General features: G+C 44.4%; 1 protein-coding gene and 1 long non-coding RNA gene across 3 annotated transcripts in view; both read right to left on the minus strand.

The window, feature by feature from the left end:
• CDH8 (cadherin 8) overlaps window positions 1–23,749 on the minus strand; it is a 299,936-nt gene extending 276,187 nt beyond the window's left edge. For both annotated transcript variants that reach the window (XM_015559047.1, XM_015559046.1), the window contains exon 1: window positions 23,682–23,749. In XM_015559047.1, the coding sequence (XP_015414533.1) occupies window positions 23,682–23,732 (51 nt within the window). In that variant the 5' untranslated portion in view covers window positions 23,733–23,749. The remainder of the gene's footprint in view (window positions 1–23,681) is intronic.
• Window positions 3,945–16,379, minus strand: LOC107181897. The gene is made up of 3 exons (XR_001512605.1): window positions 16,306–16,379; window positions 14,621–14,624; window positions 3,945–3,955 (listed from the first exon to the last, which is right to left on the minus strand). It is a non-coding gene; the product is annotated as an uncharacterized LOC107181897 (long non-coding RNA).
• Window positions 23,750–23,755: the final 6 nt, after the last annotated feature.

Consider the following 23,755-nt stretch of genomic DNA (forward strand, 5'->3'; position numbering starts at 1 on the left):
TTAGCTCTCCCTTCCTCTCTGTAAAAATCAATACAATATATTTAAAAAATATTTTGTTGTCAATCCAAATATGCAACGAAAGGCTGCTGGGAGAGCGTTTGCTGACAATGTTTAGTGCTGTGGCTCAAGCCCCTTTAAAATTGTGAAATGTTATCCAGGAAATCCCAATTTTAGGCTGAGTAGCGACAAAGAAAAGCTGCTGAGGCCAGTGATTATTCACATTGAGATCGCTGCATCAATATAATTAAATTCCAAAAGGAATTGCCCTTTTTTTGGCAAGAAAAAGAATAAAAGGGTCAGAGTTTAGATAAGACTTGGAGAGAGTTCCTAAAAACACTCTAGCAATTTTGCTTCCGTCGGTATCTGGGCTCACAGACAATTCCTTTGGCTAGGGGAGCCCTGCAAGAAGCCGCACCCTTCTGCAGACTCTGGGGAGCGAATTGGAGCCGACACTAATCCTAACACCAAAGTCAAGAAGAAAGATACATCGGACCGGAGAAAAATGAGAGGGACATCCATAATTTCACACATTCGTACTCTTCCCACGGGGTTGCTACATGCTATTGATGCATTGTTGTTTTTATCTTTTTATGTTTTATTTATTTTGAGAGTCTGTTTATTGAAGCTGGGGACAGTGAAACAAGGGCTTAGGATGAGGACCAACAGGAGAGCCTGGCGGGGCTGCTCTGGCTCACTGAAATGAGAGGAAAGGGGGCCTCGGAGTCAGGTTCAGGGGTGAGGCTGGGATGAGCTGCCCAGCTGTGGGGTCCCTTAGAGTTTAGGAGATGCGTATCTGTGGGGGAAGAAGAGGGGGGAAGAAGAGAGGAAGAAGAGAGTGTGCCCTGATGCGTTCCTGTTTTTAGACAAAGATGATTCAAAATCTTCCAGATCCATCAATACCAGGATGGCTTGAAATGGCTTTCTCTACACAGGGAGGATGATGGGTGGCAAAGGGCTGCTGCTGGAGTCTGGGTGGCGGCTCTGATGGAATGGTGAACTAATTCCCAAGAGGTGGGAGATGCTGAGATCCCCAGCCAATTCACCTGCTGCCTTAGAGAAGGCAGAGCCTCCCGTCCCGGGGCGGGGGTGAGGGGGGGTGGGCATAGACGCATCCGGAGAGAACACCATGCCAACGGCCCCATTCCAACCTCTTGGAACATCCTGTTCAAAGATGGGCTGGTGGGGCCCAAGCTCCAGTTCCTGTCGCTACTAATCAGCAGCGCGTGCAGACCACCATCCTCAGCTCCTAGGACCGATTCTGCAGGGGATGGGAATGACTGGATGCCATGAGGGCCCAGGGAATGAAAGCACGGGCTTGTTCCTATGCCTTCTTCTGTGCTCCTGTGCAAACCAATCAGCACTCTGTAAACATTAATTGAGGCTTTCCCATAATCCATTGAGATTCGGCGAAGGTTACACTTTTCTTCGCTGCCTGGGTTAACCTTAGGATCCCAATGATGCTACGAGATTTGTCCCAGGGAATGTGTTTTGCCTCTGGGACAACCCAGAGTGCAGGCCCCTGTGTTCTTCCTCTCGTGCCCTGAGAAAAGTCAATGTCACATGCCACATAGAAACCAGCTCTCCAGAGATAGGCAAGCATGGGTCCCATCCTACACCTCAGAATGCTAAATCTCTGACTATGAGTGGTGCATGCATGCAACCTTTTCATTAGAAGATTAACCGGTAGGTAGTATAGGGTGTCCCAAAATTCACGCAAGAAGTAATTTTGATAGAAAACACAGGTTTACAATTAAAAATTGTAAAGTTTTTATTGATTCATAAAGCATACAGTATAGGGTTATGCATGGAATAGGACATCAGGAAAATGGCCTCCACGGCTTTGCTGGCACATACGCAAAGCCGTGGTCTTCACTGGCCTTCATTGTCCCTGCTCCTGGGCCATAATTGAAACTTGGTAATGCTTATCAAATTGAAGTGATTGAAATCAAAGGGCAACAGATATTAGAATCTGATTCAATAAACCGAGTAAAATTAGGCTTTTATTTTTTGTTGTTAATGCTCACACAAAATTCAAATCTTGCGTGAATTTTGGGACACCCTATATAATGTTCCCATTTTAAAGATAAGGAGACACAAGTCTGATGGTCAGCATGGAGTTTGGCAAAGCACAGAAGTTGTCATTAGGGTCCCACTGTGTGGGTGTTGTTGCTAGCTATTGTTACAACAGATGAGGAGGAGGGTCACGAACCACGAATGCCATGCATTATGCTTATGAATTTACCTATCATTTGCCAGATCCTTTAGCAAGTAATTCACCTATTTTAGCTCCATTTCTCTTACCCTCCTGATAACGTGGAAGGTATTCCCATTTTACAGACAGGGAAAGCTGAGTCAGGAGTGAAGGTGCACAGTAGCTGAGTAATCTAAAACGGAGTGAGGATTTGACGCCTGGCCTCTGAGACTTCACCAATAACATGCCTTCACTAACAGTACTCATTTATAATCACATATGCACGGCCTAAACCGACTTGGCAGGTTCAGGTTTCCAGTTTCCCACGGCCAGCCAGAGTTAGCATCTCTGAGTCGCTTTGAGTAAGCAGGGGCGGGAGGGAAGGAACCACACATCGATTAAGGCACAGCCATCTGCCTGGCGGAGGGTGAGGACTTCCGTGTGCTCGTCTGTACTACAGACTGCGTTAACTTCTGCACTCATTTCCCGACAGAAACCCAACGACTCAGGAGCGCTGGTGATCGCAACCTCCCACGTGCTCAGAAACACTTCATGCAAATGTGGAAAGCCTCGATTTAGATGGGCAATGACATGACTTCGAACTCCTGTAGCACTGGGGAAGTTTACAAGATGCTTCACATATTTCACTTGCTTGGCACTTAGAACATTTGCAGGCAGATGGAGGCTATATCGGCATCTATTTTGCAGATGAGCATGATAGAGTTTCTGAGAGACTAAGAATTTCGCCCAAGGCAATGCACATTAGAGACCAAGGTGGTGATCAAGCCCTTTCAACATTTTACCTTGGGAGTTATCAGAGATCTCCCTCCCCCCTCCCTTCCTCCTCCCCTCTCTCCCTCCTCCTGCGATCAGTGTTGCTGGGCACATTGAAACCATCCTTAGGGAAAAACAGCAGGATATCACAGTCCCATCCTATTCCCTTCCACAGTCTCAGGGAAGTCCTACTTGACTTGCAGCAAACAGATCTGTTGGAAGGCTAACTCCAGGTCCAAGGGCAGATTTTAAAAAATGAATCGAGCTTCACAAAAGGTGATTACTGATGTGAAATCACACTGGCTCTCCTATTCCTGGTCAAGGCCCCGTGGGTGAAGTTTTCTCAAAGGGGCAGGAGGCCTAGTGTTCACACTCAGAAGAGGCTCTGCTCTGTAAGACACAGCCAGCCCTTCCTGGGAAAGACGATCATGAGTGACATCACATCCCAGCACTGAGCCTGCCCACAGCTCCACTAAAGAAGGAAAGAAAAAACACAAGAAAACTACTCAACACACTTTTTAAAAAATATATATATTTTATTGATTTTTTACAGAGAAGAAGGGAGAGGGATAGAGGGTTAGAAATATTGGATGAGAGAGAAACATACATCAGCTGCCTCCTGCACATCTGGGATGTGTCTGCAACCCAGGTACATGCCCTTGACTGGAATTGAACCTGGGACCTCTCGGTCCGCAGGCCGATGCTCTATCCACTGAGTCAAACCGGTTAGGGCTCAAAATACTTTTTTAAAGAGGTTATAGAAAACAACTCCCCTCCCGCCCTAAAAAAAAGATCATCTAATTTTACAAACGAAGATGGGCTTGTCCTGGGGTTTTGATATTCCTTTTACCTTATCCATGTCTCCGGCATCATTCAGATAAATTGAAACAGAATAGCTTCTTCTAGGCAGGCAGAGTCTCTACAATATTTAATATGTTTTCTCATTCTTGTTCAATCAAAATTAACAGATGTGTGAAAAAGAAATATGGCCTGGCTCAGTGGTTGAGCGTCAAACTATGAACCAGGAGGTCATGGTTCAATTCCTGGTCAGGGCAGATGCCTGGGCTGTGGACTCCATCACCAGTGGGGGGTGTGCAGGAGGCAGCCAGTCAATAATTCTCGCTCACCATTGATGTTTCTATCTCTCTCTCTCTTCCCCTCTCCTCTCTGAAATCAATAAAAATATATTTAAAAAAGAAGGAAAGGAGGAGGTAAAAGTGTTTTCAATCTCACAAGCTTTCATCTCTCCTGCCCAACGTGGTAGATATAATCCATTCACGCTTGGTCCTCTCATCCACTAAACCTCCAAAACGAATTCAGAAAATCTTCAGATGGCTCCGACTGATCCTAATCCTACGCAAAAGTTTCCTGTGTTCTTTAATCATGCTGAAAAGATAGGCCGGCCAGGCAGCTTTAAAGACATATGTCTCCTTCGCCTGGAGACAAAGAAAAATAAACCTAATCCATCCTTGCAGATAAATTCATCAAAACGCAAGGCCTGTGGAAATGTTGACCAGTGCGTTCTCTATTTCTTAGTTCGGAATATCTGAGCAAGAAGGGACCTGACAGATCATCCAACCCAATCCCCAGAAGCAGAGATAAAAATAAGAGCATCAGGGGTGCGGTGGAACCCAGAGTGGAAGAACCAGGCCTTCTAATTGCACGACAGAGTCCTTTGCTGCCACCGCGGGGAGAGGCAAATACGGCACATGGGGGCAATTTGTGCCTCCATCAGAGGACGGCTGCACTAAAAATGCCTGGCAACCGGCGCCAAGTGAGCAAAGGCATGCTCTAGCATCTCCCCTTCTTAAAGGAGCATTAGCACAGTCCTGGGAGACAGAACCCAGCCCATTTCAGAATGCTTATCTGCAATAGCTTTTACTTGGGAAAATATGAAGTCATAGAATATTAATCGATTACTGTATTTCCTAAAGCTGTAGCAGCTGTCATTCTAAAATCCGAAATTATCCCACAAACACGGACCTAGATAGGATGATCGCCAGGAAGTAGGGTGTGGAATGCAAACGCAAGTGTGTAGTAAATCAGATTCGGGGCTGACAGCACCCCAGCAACAACATAACCCACAGCCGAAGGTGGAATCGTGTGGCCCCACGAGGAATCGGGCTCCCTCCTCTCTGGTTTCAGGGTGCATCACCTGAGAACCACCACTGCCAAGTCACTGCAGCTAGGCAGCTCCTGCGTTGAGCGTCTGCCCCCTGGCCCCCTGGTTGTCAGTGCACATCACAGCGACCAGTCAGGCGGTGGGACTTAGCATATTAGCCTTTTATAGAGAGAGATAGGCATAACCCATGGGCACAGACAACAGTGTGGTGAAGGCTTTGGGTGGGCCAGGGGCTGATGAATGACAATTATTATTTTTATAACCATTATTATAGTTAACTATTGCATGGGATCACTATGCAATATTCTAAGCACAGTCTATTTCCTATCAACTCATTTAATGTTTTCAATGACTCTGGAAGGTTAAATGACTGCCCTAAGGTCATGTAATGATAACTGCTGTTCACTGAGATTAGGGAATGATTTTGGAGTCATCAACATAAGGAAGGAGAAACACCCAAATATTACATGCAAGGGAAAAATGTCCAGTTTTGAAATTTAGAATAATGACTTGGATTAAACAGAGAATGTTAGGTTGGATAGCAGATGTGACCACCAACATGGAGAAGATTAACTCAGTTAGTCACCCAGCCCCAATCCTATGCTTAAAGAATACACTTAGGCCCTAGCCAGTTTTGCTCAATGGATAGAGTGTCAGCCTATGGACTGAACGGTCCCAGGTTTAATTCTGGTCAAGGGCACATGCCTGGGTTGCAGGCTTGATCCCCAGTAGGGGGCGTGCAGGAGGCAGCTGATCAATGATTCTCTCTCATCATTGCTCTTTCTTTCCTTCTCCCTTCCTCTCTGAAATCAATAAAAGAAAATTTATAAAAGAAAATACTTAGGCCTTATCAAATAACAATATTTAATAAGGTCTGGATGGAATTTTCACTTCATCTTGTTGGCTTGGAATGTCTGGGTTAGGATGGAGAGTTGTATATCGACATTTTTGAGGATAATTTATACCTTGGAATTCAGTTAAATCCATGGCGACAGGAGCAAAATACTGTGCTTGTGTTTGTGTGGATGTGTGTGAGCATCAACCTGCTGCAAAGATTTCTTTTCAAAAAGTTGCCCCGTGGAGACAAATAGCCTGAGGTAAACACGCAAGCTATACATTCTGCTTTTGACTGCAGGCTTAACTTGTCAGCGATAATGATTTACATAGTGATGCTCTCTCTTGCTGTCTGGAAAGTTGCACTAGCTTCCAGCTATGTGTTCTGTTAAGAGTCATGAGGAGAGAAACCCTTCCTATGTCAAGCTGGTTTTATTGTCAGTTCTGTTCCAGGGGTGATGCGAAACCTGGGAAATGCAGGTGATCTGGAAGCAATGTTGCTGCGAAGATGAGTGGATATTATTTTTTAGAAAACAGGCAAACTGATTGCCCAACCGGCGTGGCTCAGTAGTTGAGCATCAACCTATGAATCAGGAGGTCATGGTTTGCTTCCCAGTCAGGGCACCTGCCCAGGTTTTGGGCTCGATCCCCAGTGTGGGGCATGTAGGAGACAGCCAATCAGTGATTCTCTCTCAACAATGATGTTTCCATCTCTTCCTCTCCTTTCCTCTCTGAATATATATATATAGTTGCAATATATATATATACATATATATGATTTTATTATATATATATATATATATAATAAAATAATAAAAATAGGCCAATTTATTTTAAATAGTGAATGCCACCCCACAATGGCATATTTCTACCTTGTTTCTTCACGGTGAATATTTATGTCATCCAGAGTCCTTGCTTATCTCAGCAAAGGCCCTGGCAAACAGTATGTCCCCAATAAATCCTGCGGAATAAATATATTCATCTACTTTTGTCCAATAATTTGTCAGCCCTTCAGAATAACAAGTTAATCGTATTGATTTTGAAAGTAAAAAAGTGATTCATCTGTGGAATGTCCTATTGGTTTCTAAATTCTCTCGTGCGTGTGTGTGTTTGATAAAATATTATAATGTGAATACTTTACCCATGAACTTCAACTTTTTTTATGAGACACTATACGTTAGGAAAGTTTAGGGGCAAAATTTAATGGCAACTATATTGATGTTTGAGATCTGATTCAGCAACTTCCAGCTGGCTGACCTTAGGCAAATTACATAGCATCATTAAATCTGTGTATGTCTACAAATTGAAATATATTACAGTGTGCACCTCTCCTGGATTTTGTGAGCATTAAATAAGCTATGCCAGCCCTGGCCGGGTAGCTCAGTTGGTTAGAGTGTCATCCCGGGAAGTCAAGGTTGCAGGTTGGATCTCTGGTCAGAGTAGGTACAGAAAGCAACCAATGAATGCACAAATAAGTGGAATGAAAAATTGCTGTTTCTCTCTTTCTCCCTTCCTTTCTCTCTCTAAAATCAAGAAATAAAAATTTTAAAAGAAAGAAGATTTGCCGTGGTATTCATCTAAGAACATACCCATGGGCGAAGAACAGAAGGAAGAACCAAATAAAGTAAGAGAGAAGGCAGAAAGCAGCGTAGGTTTTGAAATGATCTCCTTCTGTGTTAGTCCCTTTTCCTATCCTGGCCATTCGGGGACAGTGGCTGACTCTTTCTGCACCTGAGTTTATCCGTTAAGGGGCCACAGAGGTGATGTTAGTAGCCTTATCGCATGATTCAAGTGAAGGCTAAATAAGATTTTTAATAACCTGAAAAGCACTAGGTAATTAGAAAGTCTTAATTCCCTTGGTCCTGACTATACACATTCAACTTGCCAACTCTTTCTTGATCCAGTAGAATATAGGTGAATCCAAAGGACAAAAGTAGAAAACAACCTGGGGCCATCTGTATGGCCATTTTAAATGATTTAAAATTAATTGCATAGGCTACATTTTTCATACTAGAAATATAAATTCTAATAAAAATGGTTTGTTTCTACTACTGTTTCAAAAGCCCACGCCATAATTTGTACAGAGTTTGAGAGGACGTAAACTGTCCACGGGCTTACCCATAATCCTTTCCCACTTCCCCACCTCCTCAGCAAACTAACATAGTTTACTAAGTAAGCTTAGGGCCGTGGCACCTAAGTATGAACTGTGTGATGGTTTCATTTAAAGGGTCATTATTAATCCTGGCCCGTGTGGCTCTGTTGGTTGAGTGTTGTCCCATGCACCAGGAGATTGCTAGTTTGCTTCCCTGTCAGGGCACATGCCCGGGATTATAAGCTAAATTATTACGCTCCATATATGATTGGAAGGAAAAGGACTATGATCTAGTTTCTAGCATGAGTTGCAAGAGAAGTATATAACTGTAACAGTCAAACTGTGTTTCTGGAAAAATTTAGAAAGAAGAAAGGTCATCATGGTTGTTAGTTCTCTCATATTATCCCAACTGCCGGACTGGCCCTGCCAGCCACATTTATTCAGCAAAGACCACCTTTCAGAATCAGACACACCCCTTTTCAAAAAAGCAGACCTGTGTGGTCAGAAATGTCCTAAACATGGGCATCGGCCCATCCATCCAGGGCTAAAACAAATTAGTTTGGGCCTCATGAAAATCTCTCCCTGGATCCCAAATCCACTCCATGTGGCTTTTTTGTTTTTTCTCTCTCTCATGACTTCTGATCCTGTGTGCTTTTTTAATTCTGTATTCCTATGAAAGACTCGCACTTGCTACGTTTTCTGGGTCAAGGCTCCTGTCTTATGTTGTATCATTTGTAACATGACTTTCTGTAATTCAGGATTTCTGTCTTACTCGCTACTTGTTGCTCAGCCCTATCCTTCGTGTCTCTTCCATCCTGTCTCATCATCTCATTGTTTTTTTGTGTATTTGGGGTTGGGTGTTGGGGGTGAGCATGTCTGTCTTTTATCTTTTTTTAAATATATTTTTGTTGATTTCAGAGAGGAAGAGACAGGGGAAGATAGAAACATCAATGATGAGTGAGAATCACGGATCAGCTGCCTCCTGCACGCCCCTCACTGGGGATCAAACCCACAACCCGGGCATGTGCCTTGACTGGGAATAGAACCATGACCTCCTGATTCATAAGTGGACACTCAACCACTGAGCCACACCTGCCGGGCTCTTGGTATTTTTATCTGGACTCCCAGCTCCTTTCTGCTTGTTTCCTCTAACCTGCGGGATTGAGGAGAAGCTGGGATCGTTGCAATGCTTTCCCCAAGGACTAGTTGGGATGTGGACGATGGTTTCAGCTGTAAAAAAACACAAGACCTTTACGGGAGGAGTCTAATGACAGGAAGAGCAGAGGAGAAAAGAGAAACAGTGGCCATGATCAATAGGACCAGCCATTGCAAATGTCTAATGATTTTGGAAAACACCCCGCGAGGCTGATTATAAATGTTCCTGCAAAGGCAGGGACATAATCAGAGGATGAGTCCTGTCAAAACAACACTGCTCTGAGGGAGAAATAATAGGACACACACACACACACACACACACAGGCATACACACACAGGCACACAAGTGCACGACAAGAGGCAAGCTGCAATGAGACATTTATTTATACTTTCAGGTTCCCAGAAGCACATTAAAAAACATAAAAGCAAAGAAAATTCCACTATAAATAGCCCTGCCACATCCCAAATCAAGGCTCCGAGTGGCTAGGGTGTCGGACTTGGTTTGAGGAGTTACAGGATTTAGTCATTTGTAATGTCCATGTTCGCTCCTTCACCAAATCACATTTCCTCGGAGAATCTGCTAAAGAAAGGGACTGGGAGTTATTCTCTGTGGCCAAGGGCATGACCAGGACTGTCCTGAGGAAGGTCACCATGATAAGAGCTAGGAAGGAAGAGAGGAAACAGGAAGGCACGTGTCCATTTGGAAAGGACTCTGGGAGATGGAAGAGGCACAGGGAAGTTGCTGCAGGGAGCGGTGTGAGAGATCCACTCTCAAGCATCTGGGACGTTGTCCACCAGCTCGGCTCCCCTGTGTCCTGGGACTTGGCACTAAATCATCCAGGATTAACGTGATTCGTTTGAGAAACTGGAGAGCACAAGCTTTCTGCCTTCTTTACGCTCCTGTCTGTGTGTAGGGGGCTTCTGGTTCATTCCATTCAACTGGGCCACCCTCCTTGCTGCTGTTCTGGTGACTCTCCATTTAAGAGGAACCCACAAAATCGCCCAGTTGTGGCCAAAGCTTCTGGAACGAAGTTAAGGCCACAGGTCAGAGTAGTCAAGAATCCTACTCAACTCAGAGAAAAGCCAGAATCATCTCCCCCTACCCACCTAACCAGTGAGCATTTACTTTGGTCCAACGTGTCAATGTTCCTGTCTGAAAAGTGGAGACTATAACTCCATAAATATGTTGAAAGCACAGAGCAAGGTGCCTGGACTGTGCCATAAAAATATTCCCCTCGCCTTGGCCAGTTTTATCCAATGGTTAGAGTGTCAGCCCACAGACCAAAGGGTGGCGGGTTCGATTCCCGGTCAAGGGCTTGTACTTTGGTTACAGGTTCACCAGCTCCGTTTCCACATATCCAGGGTCCCCAGCCCCGGCAGGAAGCAACCAATCGACGTGTCTCTCTCACATAGATGTTTCTCTCCCCCACCCCCCCACCTTCTTCCCTTCCACTTTCTCTAGAAATCAATGGAAAAAACTATCCTGGGGTGAGGATTTAAAAAAATTCTCCTCCTTCTGTCTCTTCTTCGGTATCATTTTTGTCTTACTTCATCATCATATTCATTTTAAATATAGACTCTAAAATGAGAGAGCAAAGGAGACAGATACCGTGCGAGGCCCTGTATTTAGAGACCACTCCACAAATGATCACTTCGGCCATGGCACTGGCCCTGCTCAGGCCCAGACTGTGAGAGTTCCATCCCCCAGAGATAAAAGTCACCACAGGCAGGTGCCCCGGAGACATTTTCCTTCTGTCAAAAGCAGTGGTTCTTAACCTTCTGGCCCTTTAAATACAGTTCCTCATGTGATGACCCAACCATAAAATTATTTTCGTTGCTACTTCATCACTGTCATGTTGCTACTGTTATGATCGTAATGTAAATATCTGATATGCAGGATGGTCTTAGGCGACCCCTGTGAAAGGGTCGTTCGACGGCCAAAGGGGTCGCGACCCACAGGTTGAGAACCACTGGTCCAAGGGATTACATCCACCTCTGACTCTGAGGAGCACGCGAAGAAGTCACTGCAGTGGCCTCGCCATTAGACAGGCAGTTTGAGTAGATCTCACCCAACCACATACACTATAGTCAGACACCATACCCTGGGTCACTTCAGTGAGTCTTTTCTTATCTACAAGTTGGGGTGGCAGCCCAGCTCACTGAGCACCGCCCACATGGGGTTCCAAGGAGATGAGATGTTGCCATGGTTACTGGAACAGGCTCTGGGATCCCCACGCCCAGGTTTGCCCCCTGGCTTCACCTTTTATGCTTCGCCATTTTCCTGTCATCTCTAATGCAAATAACTCTTCCCTCCAGGGCCGCTCTCCTGATCTGGCCATGGGAATCACACTCATCAGAGGATTGCTAGGAGAAGTGAACAAGCAAACTTGATAAGGTATCCACTCTATAGTAAACATGGAATGGATCTAATCAGTTTATTTTGGTTACTTAAGATCTCCTTTCTCGCCCCCTCCCCCACCCCCATCACTTTCATGTCCCTGGAAAATGCCATCAATTTCATGGTCTTCACCCTACATTCAAGGCAGTAAAGATCTATGCCACGCAAGTGGGCTTTTTAGGATTAAAGAGAAACAAATATATGCAGCTCGTGTTTTATACCCTGCTGTTTCCCCCAGTATTTCTCAGCCCTCTGATCAGGCTTATCTGGATTCCGCTATTGTCTCCTGCAGGAGCCCAGTGACATTTTACAATATAGATAGATAGATAGATAGATAGATAGATAGATAGATAGATAGATAATTTCAGAGAGGAAGGGAGAGGGAGATAGAGATAGGAACATCAATGATGAGAGAATTATTGATTGGCTGCCCCCCGCATGCCCCATTTTGACCAGAATCAAACCCGGGACCCTCAGTCCGCAGGCTGACACTCTACCCACTGAGCCAAACCATCTAGGGCCCCAGTGACATTTGATACTTTGCAGATTTCAGAGCATCCCTGCCCTTCGTGGTAAATGCATGCAGGAGAAAAAGGAAAGAAAAGGAAGTTCATGGATCTGAGCAGGGAACAGTTCCTGTGAGCTCACTCGCCTCCACCATCCTCTGCAATAGACGGGAGTTCCCTCTGCAAATTGATGTCACAGCCTGTGGTGCCCTACACCTGCCACACGGGGTTCAAATGAGATAAGCAGCTTGCCATCTACCAAAAACCTTGCCCGGGGCTCTTCCAAACACCGGGGCCCATGACCCCTTCCTTTTGAGTGGTTTTCAAAACACACTCAGCCTGGATCCGGAGAGCAAAAAGCATGATTCAAGCTCTCCTGGAATTCACTGGCGACAGATTGATTTCTTTAAAAATGTACGTGCTTATTTCAATGCTCTACTTCGCACAGGAGACATTACTAAAATGCAGCTTCTGATTCCCTAGGTCGGGGACGCGGGGAGTGAACGGAATTCTGCATTTCTAACTATCCTTGCCAGCTGCTGCTGGCCTGCAGACCCTCACTTTGAATAATACCCAGAGTGCATTGTACTCCTCCCAGAGTAACATCGACACGTTCTGAAAAGTGAGGTGAGGAAGCCAGTGCTGATGAGAAAAGATATCACATCTTTACTGAAGACCTGGATCTTTGACAAGATGTCTGCACTGTATTCAAAATACATATAGATTTAGCTGGAAACAGGAGGGTACATGACCACATGATGCCAAAGTGTGTGGGTGTGTAGGTATGTATGGGGGTGAATTTAAGTAAAATGGAGCTCTAGCTGGTTTGGCTCAGTGGATAGAGTGTCGGCCTGCGGACAGAAGGGTCCTGGGTTCCATTCCGGTGAAGGGCACAGGTTGTGGGCTTGATCCCTGGTAGGCGGCGTGCAGGAGGCAACCGATCAATGATTCTCTCATCATTGATGTTTCTCTCTCTCTCTCTTCCTCTCTGAAATCAATAAAAATATATTAAAAAAATAAGTGCAACAGAAATGATATGTATAGATAAAAAATGCTGACATATAAAAGAAATGACTGTTTTGAAAACATGCATAGCCCGGCCAATACTGTAACACTTTTATTTTAAAATATATTTTATTGATTTTTTACAGAGAGGAAAGGAGAGAGATAGAGAGTTAGAAACTCTCTAGTTTCTAGAGAGAGAAACATCGATCAGCTGCCTCCTGCACACCCCCCATGGGGATGTGCCCGCAACCAAGGTACATGCCCTTGACCGGAATCAAACCTGGGACCCTTCAGTCCTCAGGCCGACGCTCTATCCACTGAGCCAACCCGGTCCCAGCCCAATACTGTAATACTTTTATCTTTCTGAAATAACATAATTCCATAAATAACTTTTCTAGGTTATTCTCATGTATTGAAAGGTTACAAGCAACATGCAGGATAATGAGATTAAAGTTTCCAAAGATAGTTTCCGGGCAAAAATTAAAATCTCCACTTCTGGTTACTACCTGGCCAACCCCATGATGATGGAAGTTGTTTAACATGCCTGTAGTGGCACAGCAGGGCTGTGGCCATTCTTTCTCTCTTCATAATCTCATAGAAATGATAAGATGTTCCAGCACTTTAATTTATTAATTGATGGGGTTGGCCTTCCAACTGCATATTACAGGTGTAGTTTTTTTAAAAAAAGATTCTATTTGCCAAATGAGTTTCACATTAAGTCATTAAATAATGGACCCCATGAATTTGCCATGTAGATGGCATTGATTTTTAAGAAAATTGAACAATATGCCACTGTCATTTATTTTACTCTCATCTTATAAGGTTTTTGAATGAAATTAGAGCCTACTCTAGAAAATAAATGGCAAAAAAATGATAAAGAGAAAAGACCTGCTAATCTAATCACATATATTGGAAAAAAGTTTTAATAGATTCATACATTTTCTTACAGGCTCCCCTTTATTGATTTGTGGTACAGTTATTAATATGAATCGATATCAGGAATTAACTCCTTATTTTGTTTTTAATGTGGGTTAAGTGAATATCATTTATTCATTAGATATAATCACACCTTTGGGTTTTATTTATGATCTTTTGTTATTTTCAATTGGGGATTATTTTTACACCAAAATCAGTATGTAGTGGTTATGAATATAATTTGGATTCTGCTTACATTAATATTTAAGAATCAAGAAATTTGGCACTAACGTGTGTGGATAATTAAAAAATAGCAGAATAGTAAAAATTCTTGAATATGGACGGTCCTGGTGAGGGGTACATGGAGGTTCATTCTTTCTGTAAAAATTTGAACATATATATTGTTCATGCGTACATACATATCTTAATAGATATGTGCCAGGCACCTGGGATTCTGCTTACATTAATTTTTAAGAATCAAGAAATTTGGCACTACATGTGTGTGGGTAATTAAAAAATAGCAGAATAGTGAAAATTGTTGAATATGGACGATCCTGGTGAGGGGTACATGGAGGTTCATTCTTTCTGTAAATATTTGAACATATATATATTTTTCATGCATACATACATATCTTAATAGATATGTGCCAGGTACCCGGTTCATATCTTTCTTGCATTTTGAAATCATATCTATATACATTTTATAACTTGCTTCTGATATTTACTCAGTTGCCATCTGAATTATAATTATCATAAATCTTAATAATCTTGTAACCATTCACACCAATCTGCCACGTGACATCGCAATGCAAGTCTTTCAAGATGTGCAGCATTGGCCTGCCCAGTTCTTCCCTGTGAGCTTCGGCTTCCAATTTGTGACAGGAATCAGTTCTCTATTTCCTTTTGCCTTCCTCCTGACTACCTTATTGCCATTGATTCCTAAAATAAGGTTACGTAATCCCCCAGAAACATAGGACTCTCATTTGGCTTCAGGATAGAAAAACATCTGCCTCAAAGAGATGACCCTAAGAGACCTGGCAAAAAAAAAAAAAAAAATAAGTATGACTGACAGACTGGAGTGGAAATGGAGGGAAAGGGTGTACTTAAGATATATGTGGAAGCATAACCAATAATAATTGGTGGCTGGGTGTAGGATAGAAAAACATCTGCCCCAAAGAGATGACCCTAAGAGACCTGGCAAAAAAAAAAAAAAAATGCAAGACTCTTCTTCCGAGAAGTCTGCATGGATTGAGTTCTCAGGGCATCTACAGAGGTAAGCGCGGGTTATCTATACTCTCACCTGGTCCACGGTAGGGAATGAGGTGAACAGGGTGAGGGTCTGAGCTGCAGAAAGACCCGATTAGGCAATGACTGGGGATGTACTTAAGTAGAAATTCAGCTAATAGACTGAGTGTGTGCCTGCACACGTGTGTGCATGTATGTGTGTGTGTGTGTGTGTGTATTTCTGCTGACTTACAAGACTAATATTATTCCATTTATTTATATCAGCATCAAAAGATTTCCAGCAGCTCTGGGATGCCTGCTGTTTTGAAGTGGGGACGCCGGCAAGAGGCAGACAACCCCAGTTGCTGGGCCAGATTGAGACACACGATGCTGACTTGCAGTCCTGCCAGACTGTTGGTGCACAAGGCTCCATCGGAGCAGGCGGAAGCCTCACGGACCTGACAGTGAATTGTTCTCGCATGGCCGGAGGTCCAATTTGGCTGTGGCTGCGTCGCCCGGTGCTCCTCACATGCAAACGGCCAGCAAAAATAATGGCATGTCAAGTGCAATTTTCTTGCCGGCTGCTGACACCGTAAACGGTAATAGAGTGTAATTATGTGGCATCCCGTGTCCTTCATACTATGCACCACCCAGACGATTTCCAAGTTACAGGCAAGCGGGGAGGTTAGAAGGTCAAATTTAAAGAGAGAAAATGAGTCAGTGCCTTGGAGGGAGAGGATTATAAATAGATGTGGCATCACCAGCGAGAAAGTACTATCCAAATAAGGAACTGCTCAGGCCCAGGTAGGAGGGAAGATGAGGGGAACGGAGCAGAGGAGTTTATGTAAGAGAGAGAGAGAGAGAGAGAGAGCGCGGATTTGTGACAGATCTCTGACCACCTGGACAGCGAACCAGTTTTCCCCACATCCAGCAGTTAGGGGAGCTGAGGATCACACAACTACAGAGCGAGAGATAAGGAACCCGGACCGAAAATTGAGAGATGTTTGTTACACACGGTTTTTAATATGGCTTGCCCCCCCTTCCCCATTCCATAGGGATTTGTATCTTCAATATAGTTCTGTAATTCACTATAGTACAGTGGGGCCCCGACTTACGAGTGTCCCGACTCACGAGTTTTTTGAGATACCAGCTGTCTCTCGGCCAATTTTTTGCATTGAGCTCCCTAACGAGCTTGGTCTCGGAACAAATTAAACTCGTAAGCCAAGGCACTACTGTAGTAGTAAGTGAAGACGTGTGGTCAAGAGAAGGCGTGTCACTTTCTCTTTTGGCCACTTTGTAGTACAGACAGAAGAACCCAGATCTCCCTGGGAGCCTTGCCTAGCTTCCCGCTGTCACTCAAAAGATCCCACCCCTAGTTCCATCTTCAGGTTACCCAAGCCTCCGCACATGTGATTTCCTCCGTTGGGAACACTCTCTTTTTCCCTCCCTGCATCCTGATTCACCTGGTGATGGCTTCTCAGGGCACAGGTATTGCCTTAGGGGAGAGGCCACCACCGCACAGGACAGCTTCCTCCGTACATGTGCGCCCAGAGAACCTTGTCCCTTCATTTCAGAAGACTTATCTCTATTTTCACCTGATGTTTTTTCTCATTCTTCTTAAAGTATGTTTTTATTGATTTCAGGGAGGAAGGGAGAGGGAGCGAGAGATAGAAAACATCGATTGGCTGCCCCCTGCAGACCCCCACTGGGAATGGAGCCCCAACCCGGGAATCGAACTGGCGACCTCCTGGGGCATGGGATGATGCTCACCCACTGAGCCACACCAGCCAAGCTAAAATTTCCCTTTAAGGCAGACAGAGTTGTTGCTTATGAGAGGAAGGTGAGAAGGGGTCGTGAGGAGTAAGGGTTTAGACTAGTTGCCCTGGGGGTAGGAGAGGAAACTGTGTAAGGATACCAGAAGAGAGGTTAAGCAGCATGGAAGGTCCAGTTAGGTTTGCAGGCTGTTCGTTTTTAGCTGCCCCAGTGTTCTGATTGTGCAGTTGTCTCCATTCATCTCAGCAGCTTTGAGGCATGAGAAGACAGGTAGGGGCATGCTCTGAAATGGGGGTAAGGCGGGTGATTGTGGTAGACGGTCATGGGACAAAGAACTGAGCTGTTTGCAAAGGCAGGATAGAGACACACTGAAAAAGAACAGAATTGATGCTGGGAATTCCTATTGATTTCAGAGGAAGGAAGTGGGAGAGAGAGAGAAAAACATCAATGATGGGAGAGAATCATTGATGGGCTGCCTCCTGCACTGTCCCCCGATGGGGATCGAGCCCACAACCTGGGCCTGTGCCCTAATAGGGAATCGAACCATGACCTCCTGGTGACCTCCTGGTTCACAGGTTGCCGCTCAACCACTGAGCCATGCCGGCCAGGCCAGAGAGTTGTTTTAATAAGTTCACTTGCCCACCATCATGACTCAAAGAACGTCTTTTACATTCAATACATAGAAACAATACTTGAGCTACCCAGCTGGTCTATAAAATACCATGATGAAAGGGAGAGCAGGAAAGAAATGCATTGGCCTCTTTATTGAAAAATGCTGTTTGTACTAAATCTGGCAGAATTAATATTACGTTTGTAAATTCCTCCATTACTTAGGTGAATTATTAATTCATTTGTTCATGCAAAATATTTACTGAGCACTTCCCATATGCAGTCTGTCATCTAAGACCTGGGGATATATAGTGAAGAAGAAAAGAAACCAAAAATAATTGTTCTTTGTAGAATTTGTATTCTAGTAAAAGACAAGTCATAAACGAGATAAAGAATAGAGTATGTGAGATAATGGTAATCTTGAAGGACAAAAAGCATAGCCCAAGGACATGAAATATTAGAGATGGGACAGTTACAGTTGAGACAGAATGGGACAGGGAAGGCTCTGTTGAATATGGTTTCCAGCTTCTTCTTTTTTCTCCTTTATTTAATTTATTTTTGTTTTTTTTTTCATTTTCAAATATTTTTTTATTGTTGATAATACTACAGATATTTCCCATTCCCCCCTTCTCCCAGCCCCTATCCATCCACCCCCAGGTCTTCACCACCCCATTGCCCATGTCCATGGTCCATGTATATCCTATATGATAAAAGGCTAATATGCAAATCAACCGAACAGTGGACTGATCAGTCACTATGACATGCACTGACCACCAGGAGACAGATGCTCAATGCAGAAGCTGCCCCCTGGTGGCCAGTGCGCTCCCATAGGGGGAGTGCTGCTCAGCCAGAAGCCAGGCTCACGGCTGGTGAGGGCAGCAGTGGTGGCTCCCAGATTGCGAGAGGGCGCAGGCAGGGCTGAGGGACCCCTCCTAGTGCATGAATTTCATGCACCAGGCCTCTAGTAAGTAGTTCTTTGGTTTATCTCTTCTCCTTCCCTCAACCCATTGAGGTATGTCAGTCTGTTACATGCCTCCCTGCTTCAGGTCTTCGTTGGTCAATTCATTTTGTTCATTAGATTCCAATTAAAAAATGGGCTGAAGACCTGAATAGACATTTCTCTAAAGAGGACATACAAACGTCCAAGGGACACATGAAAAAATGCTCGAAGTAACTATTCTTCAGAAAAATGCAAATTAAAATCACAATGAGATAACACACCTGTCAGAAAGGCCATCATCAAAAAAATCAACAAAGAGCAAGTGCTGGTGAGAATGTGGAGAAAAGGGAACATTAGTTCACTGCTGGTGGGAATGCAGATTGGTGCAACCAGTATGGAAAACAATATGGAGTTTCCTCAAAAATTAAAAATGGAACTTTCATTTGACACAGCGATCCCACTTCTGGGAATATATCCTAACCACCCCAAAACACCAATCAGAAAGAATATATGTACCCCTATGTTCACAGCAGCATTGTTTACAACTAGAGGCCCAGTGCACAAATTCGTGCACAGGTAGGATCCCTTGGCCTGGTCAGCGATTGGGGCTGATCAGGGCCGAAGGAGGTTGATCAGGGGGAGGGGCTGTGGGAGGTTGGCCAGCAGGGGTAAGGGCTGTGGGAGATTGGCTGTGGGAGCACACTGACCACCAGGGGGCAGCTCCTGAGTTGAGCATCTGCCACCGGATGGTCAGTGTGCGTCATAGCAACCAGTCGACAGGTTGTTCGGTTGCTTAGGCTTTCATATATACAGATAGCTAAGATTTGGATATAGCCCAAGTGCCATCAGTAGAAGAATGGATAGAAAAGCTGTCAGTCATTTACACGATGGAATACTATGCAGCCGTAACAAAGTAGGGATCTCTTATGCTTTGGCACCGCATGGATAGGCCTGGAAAATATTATGCTCAGTGAAATAAGCCAAACTGAGAAAGACAAATATCACATGATCTCACTTATTTGTGGAATCAACTTCATTTTAATTCAACAGGAAATATATGGGCTTACATTGCTTCTGACGCAGGGGATCCTCAGTAGTCCTACCCTGTCCCTGTAACATTACATAAACCTTTCTGTCCAACTAGGGCACCTAGCTTCCCACTCCACCCCACCCCACGAGGCTAACTGGTGTCACCCTTCAGTATACACCTAAAATTCCCTTCATCTAAGCCACCTAAAAGGGCTCTTATTTGCGCTCCCAGAGTCTTGGGCTTACTTAGCGCTGTCATCGTCAGTTTGTCCACCGCTCCAAACACACACACACACACACACACACACTTGTATAATTAATGCAATCATCAATACAATAATTAATTACTTGTAGGCACTATGCATACATTCTTTTATTTATTCTTATATACTCTTATTTATCCAGTTTGGAAAACTCTTTTTTTAAACTATATTTTTATTGATTTCAGAAAGGAAGGGAGAAACATCAATGATGAGAGAGAATCATTGATCAGCTGCCTCCTACACGTCCCCTACTGGGGATGGAGCCCGCAACCTGGGCATGTGCCCTTGACTGAAATGGAACCTGGGACCCTTCAGTCCGCAGGCCAACACTCTATCCACTGAGCCAAACCGGCTAGGGCCAAGTTGGATAACTCTTGAAGAGTTTTATTAATTTTCCCTAATGTTAAGAGCCAGAAAGTGTCCAAGCCAATATTCAAATCTCTGGAGAGTGCATCTCTAAGGCCAAGCTCTATCTCTGCATCCAGCTGCCTACTGATATAGTAAACGTAGACAATGGTGGTGTAAGGCAAGCATGTAAGGGGATAGGTGGAGAGTCAATCACTCCAACACTGCTCTGCCCTTGAGCTTGAACTCCGTCAGCCAGGCCCAAGGCCCTCACCATGGTGACTGGCAGGAGGGTCTTTCAAAGAGCAGGTGTGCTGAGGATTGACGAAGGTTCCTAAGCCAGCTCCTGGGGAGAGGTTCAGCGATACAGTGGTTTGGGGTGGGATGTGGAAGAGTGCGCACAGAGCTAAAACGCCATGAAGCCCCAGCGGGCATCCTGACACGGATCATCCCCACACTCAGCCTGCCTTGTAATCAGGAGCGGTCCCTGATGTGTATTTTTGGCTTTTCTACAATCCCAGATCCTTAAAGGCTAAACTGGAATAATTCAGGAGCCATTCCCCTTAAAGGAGAAATAGGTATGATTGGCAATGTTTGTGGAAACATTCTTCAGAAAATAGACTTAACTCTGAATTTGCAATTGTTTGGGAAATGGCCGGGGAAGGGAGCAGGACAAGTTAATTAATAGAAACAGTCATCAAGGAGCAGGAGCATGTCAGCTCTTTCAAAGTCCTGGGGGGTCGTTAGCCACCTTTCTGTCACTCAAAGAAACATGAATTTCTTTTTTTAAAAAAAATATATTTCATTGATTCTCCACAGAGAGAAAGGGAGAGAGACAGAGAGCCAGAAACATCGATGAGAGAGAAACGTCGATCAGCAGCCTCCTGCACATCTCCCACTGGAGATGTGCACGCAACCCAGGTACACGCCCCTGACCGGAATCGAACCCAGGACCCTCCAGTCCCCAGGCCGACGCTCTATCCACTGAGCCAAACCGGTTTCGGCAAAAAAACATGAATTTCTTGAGTGTTACTGAGTCACAATGGTGCCGAATGCCTCTATTACCTTATTTCAAGAAAGGAGGTGGGATTAGCTATCAGATTCTATGAGTCCAAAACAAAATCCTATATAATTACTTTTTCTATTCAGACCAAAGTGGAAAGTTCTTTCAGCAGGGCATGGTTGTTTATTTATATTATACAAGATGCCATCAGTGTGATACACTTCCATAAAGAGTTAACTAATAGAAACAGGCAGGCGATATCTATCAATGATGCAGGTATGAAATTACCCAGAATTTCACATGGTACGAAACGACTTGCCATGCAGCTGGCTAAAGCAGTTCTAAATACCCAGAAAGTAAGAACGTAAGGATTCTGCATCTATGTTTAATTTGTTATTATTTTTAGAGAGAGGGGAAGGGAGAGGGAGAAAGAGAGAAACATCGATGTGAGAGTGAAACATCAATCCGCTGCCTCCTGCACGCCCCCTACTGGGGATGGAGCCAGCAACCCAGGCATGTGCCCTGATTGAGAATGGAACAGGCAACCATTAGGTGCATAGACAGTGCCCAATCGACTGAGCCACACAGGCCAGGGCTATGCTCAATAACTCTTAAGTTCAAATTACAGTTTAAACACGTGGCAGCTAGTTACTAAGGTATAACAGAATAGGGTGCATAAAATCATGGCCCTGGGGATCTCCAACCGGATTCAAACTCAGATCACTCGCTAGCTCTGTGATCTTGGTTTGCTTTATTAATCCATCTAGGTCTCAGGTCCTGCACTTACAAAAAATAAACCCCAAACCTGGTTCTGCTCAAGAAGCCCATATTCAAAACCCACGGGGAAGAAGTGTTTCAGAACTCAGAATTTGTCACATTTAGAAGCATGTTAAGACGTAAAAACTGTTCAGTAAGTAAGACCCTCAGCAGGGTCTGGGGCGCACCCTGTTATCAAACACATTAACATTTCTGCTGGGAAATACATGAACAGGCACAGTAATGGGATGCATTATGACTCTAAACAGCTCCCAGCCAGTTCTGCTACCTGAGTTTATACCAAGCATGCAAAAACAAAATCTTTTAGAGATTTTTGCCTTATGGACTTATGAAAGAAAGGTATACACGTGTACACATACACATAGAGCGAGGGGGAAGGAATTACTGTTAGAATAGGATTATGTCCACAAAGTGCTTTCCTGAGAGCATGCAACACTGGTACAGAAAACACCCAATACTGGCCAGAAGGTGAGGTCCTGGAAGACAGGGATCACTGCTTTGCTCATTGATCCCCCCCACCCCCACACCATGGATATGCCTAAGAGAGCGCTGGCCACATAGAGAGGGCTCAGTAAATAGTGTTTGGATGATTCGCAGCTCCTCATCCAGGTTTCCTCTGTCCAGGTGGAACTACTATAGGAAATGAGACAAGAATCCCTGAAGAGGCTCGCTTTGCTTTGCCAGGCAGAAGCAGGAAAGCCAGCAGAAGTTCCAGAGGAACAGAGCGTTAACTTTACGTTTCAAAGATCCACCTTTACTTCCCTTCCTGTTTTTTTTTCCTTTCAAACCTCGCATTTGGGAAACAAATAACATCGGCATGATTCACTTCCGAATCTGACTTATCAGGGCAATCAGCCATTGCCAGGCTCATACCTGGAATTCTACGGACGATGATGGTCTGTGTCAAAATGAACAGGAGCTTATGAACGGTTCTGAGGAACAAACATGTTCAGTCTTCAGCAACCCCCGTGTGACCATGGAGAGCAGGCAGCCCTGATCCGCACAAGAAACACTTGTCTAACCCGCCAACAACAACAGCACAAATGTACACCCTGTCTCACATGTGCAGGCACGCACGCCACGATATTCCAATTTTGCTTCTATAGATTTCATCCCATCTGATGATGAATGAAGCAGGTTCTACTGCCAAGTTTACTGAATCACAGTACGTACGGAGCACCGTTCAGCATCCATGCGAGGGGTTTCCCTTTCTGAATCCTAGGTCAATGATGGACACAAATAACAAACAAAGGGAGAAAACTCAACCTGAAATTGGAGAAACATGGCCTCAAAATAAAATGAAACCAACAAACAAAAAACCCCCCAACATTTTAGGAATCAAGGCAATATACATTCAAACTGAGCAAAACAGGCACTGGAAGTTAGAGGTTTGGCGTACGGACACCTTGTATGAAACGAGAAAGACAATCTGTGTGTGTGTGTGTGTGTGTGTGTGTGTGTATTACACAAGGGCTATTATTGTATCTATGGTGGGATGGAAGGCATGGGAGAGAAGAACTTTCCCCAGAAGAGCAGCGTGTCTACATTTAAAACTGTGGCCAGGAGATCCGCCCTATTCCCAAAGAAACCAAGAGGTAAACTCACTAACCATCGGGCAGAAAGTGCTCACAGTGAAGTGTGTCAGCAACCGTGACACGTCTGCCCTTAAGATCTAAAGACAAAGAACCGATCATGAACTTGGGAATCTTAAAAAACGAAAGCTTACCCGGCCAACAAGAATCGGTTCCGGTCCAGAAAACTCCTCCAGGACAAACATTTGATTCCAAACCCAGCCTCGTT

The sequence above is a fragment of the Myotis davidii genome, unplaced genomic scaffold, assembly GCF_000327345.1.
Source record: "Myotis davidii unplaced genomic scaffold, ASM32734v1 scaffold590, whole genome shotgun sequence".
Classification (NCBI taxonomy): domain Eukaryota; kingdom Metazoa; phylum Chordata; class Mammalia; order Chiroptera; family Vespertilionidae; genus Myotis; species Myotis davidii.